This window comes from Scyliorhinus torazame, chromosome 14 (genome assembly GCF_047496885.1).
Source record: "Scyliorhinus torazame isolate Kashiwa2021f chromosome 14, sScyTor2.1, whole genome shotgun sequence".
Taxonomy (NCBI): domain Eukaryota; kingdom Metazoa; phylum Chordata; class Chondrichthyes; order Carcharhiniformes; family Scyliorhinidae; genus Scyliorhinus; species Scyliorhinus torazame.
This window is the reverse complement of record NC_092720.1, coordinates 107,009,842-107,014,999: the sequence shown is the minus strand read 5'-3', so window position 1 is coordinate 107,014,999 and position 5,158 is coordinate 107,009,842. Positions and strand designations below refer to the sequence as shown.

The window sequence follows — 5,158 nt, the reverse complement described above, 5'->3', positions numbered from 1 at the left end:
TCTGAATCTACCTTATCAAATCCTCCTAAGGTTGTCCATGTTTCAATAAGATCACCCCTTATTCTTCAAAACTTCAGTAGGTATGGGCCTAACCTGTTCAACCTTCATAAGATAAGCCCCTCATCAGAAGTTAGTTAAATCGACTATCTCTGAACTGCTTCTCATGCAATTTTTATAAGAATTATTGGTTAATTCACTTGTGCTGTGACTCCGGGGCATGTGGGGCTGAAATTGACTGCGCACATGCCCAGGGTGGCATAACAGTACCGAGATCCCTCTGTACCTCAAGGTTCTCCAATCTCTCCATTTAAACAATATGCTACTTTTCTATTTTCCCTGTCAAGGTAGACAAGTTCACATTTTCCCATATCATAATGCATCTGCCAAATTTCTGACCACTCACTTAAACTGTCCCTATCCCGTTGAAAAGTCTCTCTCCTCTTGGCAATTTACTTTCCGATCTATCTTGATGGCATCAGCAAATCCGTCCTCTTCATCCAAATGGACCTCCCTGTCTTCAGCCTCTTGCACTGTTCAAATCATGCTCACCATAAGGTTGAGAAACAGCACCTCATCTTTTACTTTACAGCTTTTTTGTTTCCTGATTCTCGCGGTATTTTGGACCTCTCCCATTTATGCTGTCGGCGAACGTGGGCATCTCAAGAGACAAGCCCCTCACTGGTAGCGGAATCAGTGCGGGTTTCATGCTGATTTTCCCGTCGTGCAACATCACAGATCCTCTGTTGGCATTGGCACTTCGCCTCAGAAACAGAGAATCCAGCCCAGTGTCTTTCTGTTTGAATGACCCACTCAATTTGAAATTACCCCTTTGAATTGTTTTCAGGAAAAACAGTAATACAACATCAATCTAGATGTTCCTTTTTATCTCTCTTGAGACAGGGGAGTCGTTTCAATCCACAAAAGAAGCCAGGTTGTCCCTCGGGCGACCATTCTTTGAAGTTATTTATTCAGTCTTCAGAAGTAGAAAGTGTTGACCAAACATCCATAAGATATTGGAACATGACAGTGCCTTATTGAAACATTTGTGCGAATCTGGAATGAGGACAGGCTGAGTCTCAGCTCTAAGTGCCCTCCATTACTTTATTGAGGTTCCTGGCACCCGCGGAGCAGTAGTGCAGCCAGACTTCAGTGTCTTCAGAAGTAGAGAGAACAAAACCGGAAAATTATGTTACAACTTTCACCCATGATCAGTGACCAGTTTGTGAATTGAACTACTGCTCCCCCCCCCCCCCCCCACCTCATTTGGAAGCACTGTGAGTGGGAACATCACATCAATACTGATAAATATGTACAGTAAGAAGTTTTACAACACCAGGTTAAAGTCCAACAGGTTTGTTTCGATGTCACTAGCTTTCGGAGCGCTGCTCCTTCCTCAGGTGAATGAAGAGGTATGTTCCAGAAACATATATAGAGACAGATTCAAAGTTGCCAGACAATGCTTGGAATGCGAGCATTAGCAGGTGATTAAATCTTTACAGATCCAGAGATGGGGTAACCCCAGGTTAAAGAGGTGTGAATTGTGTCAAGCCAGGACAGTTGGTAGGATTTCGCAGGCCAGATGGTGGGGGATGAATGTAATGTGACATGAATCCCAGATCCCGGTTGAGGCCGCACTCATGTGTGCGGAACTTGGCTACAAGCTTCTACATATAAATATGTAGTACTCGTCCCCGGAGTAGAGCAGACTCATTTCTAACATTTAGACACTGTGATAAAACAATTACAAAAGCTTAGTAGGTTGAGGGAACATAACGATAGAACAGTGGAGCAGTCAGAACACTATTTGTTTCTTTCACATTACGAGTCCAGGTTTGGTACAAAGCTCATCTTTCCGTTTTTCTCCGAAAGCAAGCCTGTACAGTTTCGATATGGTGTTTGTACCTGACCAAAGTGGAGTTCCCAGCGTAGGAAGTGAAACTGTTTTGTGCCTTCCGGCATTAAGTCTATTTTTAGAATGCTATGTCGGTCACCAAGTCACAAAACAGCACTTGTCTGATTGTACAGAATACAAAGAGAAGCAGCAAAGGTAACCTAAAGTGGAAAATGGATCTGCAATGAGGAAAGGTTAGAAAACCGGAAGTCCTACTGTCGTGGAAAAAAAGGTGATTAAGGAACAATTCATCAAAATAAAGAACTATTAATTGGAAAAGGTGAACGTCTTGAGGAGAAAGCTGGTGGGCAGTGGTGGGGGAAGTACATTCAGATCTGGAACAAAGAAAAACTTCGGCCTCCCCAATGATATTGTTCCTGGGTCTATCCTCGTCCCAGGACCAGGCCAATTCAATATACTGGTTGGGGAGCAGCATCATTTTGACACCACTGAGGCAGCTCCTGAGCAGAGAAATGGAAGAATTTTGGGCATATGCACTGTCGCAGCATTAATGGGTGCCTAGGACTCTGCTGGCTTCTACAAACCTTCTTGAAATTAGCTGCTTTTCTTTATTCTGCTGCTCAATGATCAACCACACAGCAAAACTAGCACATAAACATTTGTGCAACCCATTCATTCCCCAGCGCTTCCTCGCATCTTTCGTAGTTCTGGAGGCCAGCTTGTTGCAAGCATTTCTGACACTAAGTTGCCCAGGGTGTAACTGAGGAACTTCACCAGAATGAGCTTGCCTCGGACCCAACACCCAAAAGTGCCAGGAATACTGAAGGGGCCGAGAAGGAGCTGAGCCCAGCCAGATCCAGATTAATTTACATTCCATTCACATTCCTTTTGTCTTCTGTCCTCAACATCTTTGCCAATCTCCATCTATCGCTGGCCCCCTATCCAGCCGCATCGCTCCGCTCCACCCACCCCCCCCCCCCCCCCACCCCCACTACGGTATAAATCTGACCCATTTCCAGTTCTCTCTAGCTTTGACAAAGAGTCATCCAGATTCAAAACGTTAGTTCCCTTCTCTCTCCACAGATGCAGTCAGACCTGCTGAGATTGTCCAGTATTTTCTGGGTTTGTTTCAGATCCAGCAACCGCAATAATTTGCGTTTATCCAGGTTCATGGTCTCCCATTCCTTGACTGTTATTGCACCACAAATCCCTTCAATATCCAGGAATTTGGATGCATTCATACCTCAGTTTAGATGCGGGAATCAGGAGCTGAGGTATCCAACTTAAATTAGTGAGAATTAAATTTAAAGAGATGTCAACAAGAACTTCATTAGTTGAAGGTTCATGCTCCAAAGTTCAGAATGCATATGAATACAATAATGGAAGAGCAAAAATACTAAGAGAGAAAGACCAACGGAACAGTTCACATACTTGACTTTCCTTATGTTGTTGAACTCTGGCTAAGATTGCTCCAGTAAGGGCAGCACGGTGGCGCAGTGGATTAGCCCTGCTGCCTCACGACGCCGAGGTCCCAGGTTCGATCCTGGCTCTGGGTCACTGTCCGTGTGGAGTTTGCACATTCTCCCCACGTGTGCATAGGTTTCGCCCCCACAACCCAAAAGATGTGCAGAGTAGGTGGATTGGCCTTGCTAAATTGCCCCTTAATTAGAAAAAAATAATAATTGGGTATTCTAAATTCATTTTAAAAAAAGATTGCTCCAGTAGTGGAATCGACAGATGCAATGGAAGTAATATGAAAGATGCAGTCAGTTCCTGATACAACCGAACTCCAGATATACAAACATGTGTTGCAGAGATAAGCTTTTATGATTGAAGAATCCAACTGTAGAATAATTATTGGGGGGGGGAAATACCCCCAGTTGAAGGATTCTAGGTAAGCTGCTAGCCCTTTGACTGGAGATTCATGCTCACAATATATGTTAATTTATCTGGTATTGATGTTTTACAGCTTAGCTGATGGGAGAGATGAGGTGCAATATTTCAAAGAATGGCACAACGCTGCCCATAGTGATCGGGATGTCCATCCCAACCTTTCTACTGGGGTTAACATTCAATGCAATGACCCTATGGGTGTTCTGCGGGAAATTCAGGAAATGGACAGAAACCATCATTTATGTGACAAATTTGGCTGCTTCAGACAGCATGCTGCTTCTGTCTTTACCCTTCAAGATGTACAGCTACAAGTCTCGCGAAGAGCTTGGATCAAGCTTCTGTGCATTTATCGAGTGCCTGTATTTTGTGAACATGTACGTGAGCATCTACATCATTGTCTGCATCAGTATGGATCGATGCATTGCAATCAAGTACCCACTTAAAGCAAAAAGCTTCCGGTCACCAATGAAGGCTGCGATTGCATGTGGTGCAATTTGGACTTTCGTATGTTTAGTCGCAATTTCTCTACAAATACGATTTGCCGCTGGCAATGTCAACGCTGAATTTTGCTTTCTGAAGCAGACTGATGAGCCCACTGAAACCTGGATCATTATTATCATTGAACTATTTGGATTTATCATTCCTTTTTTCATTTTGAGCTTTTGCTCTTTACAGATCATCGTGGCTCTCTGCAAAAAAAGCACAGAATCCCAGGGAAACTTTGTTTTCAGCCGAAGCATCACAATTATCGCTACAAATCTAATCATCTTCATTATTTGTTTCTTGCCTTTTCACGCAGGATTATTAATACAGTTTCTGGTGGAGACGTTTAAGATGGATTGTGTAACACTGATTAATGCGCGCATGTTTGTTACTGTATCCACGTGTTTGGCGAATGTGAACTGTTGCCTGGATGGAATTATTTATTATTTTGCTTCCAAAGAGGTCCGTGCTTCTTTAACACAACATATTAGAATGATATCTAGCAGGAAAAAAATAAGCCTTGATGTCATAGAGGTTCAGAACACCCAAGATACACAGCAGTCAGACTACTTGTAGCTTATGTTAACGAAAATATTCATGGGAACGGAGAGACAGTTAGCCATTTCGACCCTCAACCTAGTTCTATCATTCAATTAAATCATGGCAGTTTGGTATATTAAGCCCACTGACTGACCTCGGTTCCATCACCCCAATACTCTTGTCCAATCAATGTTTCAAACGTTCTTTTGCTTTATCTCAAATTAGTTTTTTTTAAATAACTCTGGAGCTTATTACAATAACAGCAAATGTAGTTGCCAATTCCATATCGTTATAAAATACATTGCAGCATATTTACACCATCACAACAAGATCATGTGGTATAATGGATTATTTTCCTGAGAGCTGTGAACGAAAGGAATGTGCTGAGTG

The 5,158-nt window shown here is 42.8% G+C and overlaps 1 protein-coding gene across 1 annotated transcript; it reads left to right on the top strand.

The window, feature by feature from the left end:
• The first annotated feature begins 3,889 nt into the window (after positions 1 to 3,889).
• LOC140389046 (G-protein coupled receptor 55-like) lies at positions 3,890 to 4,804 on the top strand. The gene has a single exon (XM_072473206.1). The coding sequence runs from the start codon at positions 3,890 to 3,892 to the stop codon at positions 4,802 to 4,804; it is 915 nt and encodes a 304-aa protein (XP_072329307.1).
• Positions 4,805 to 5,158: the final 354 nt, after the last annotated feature.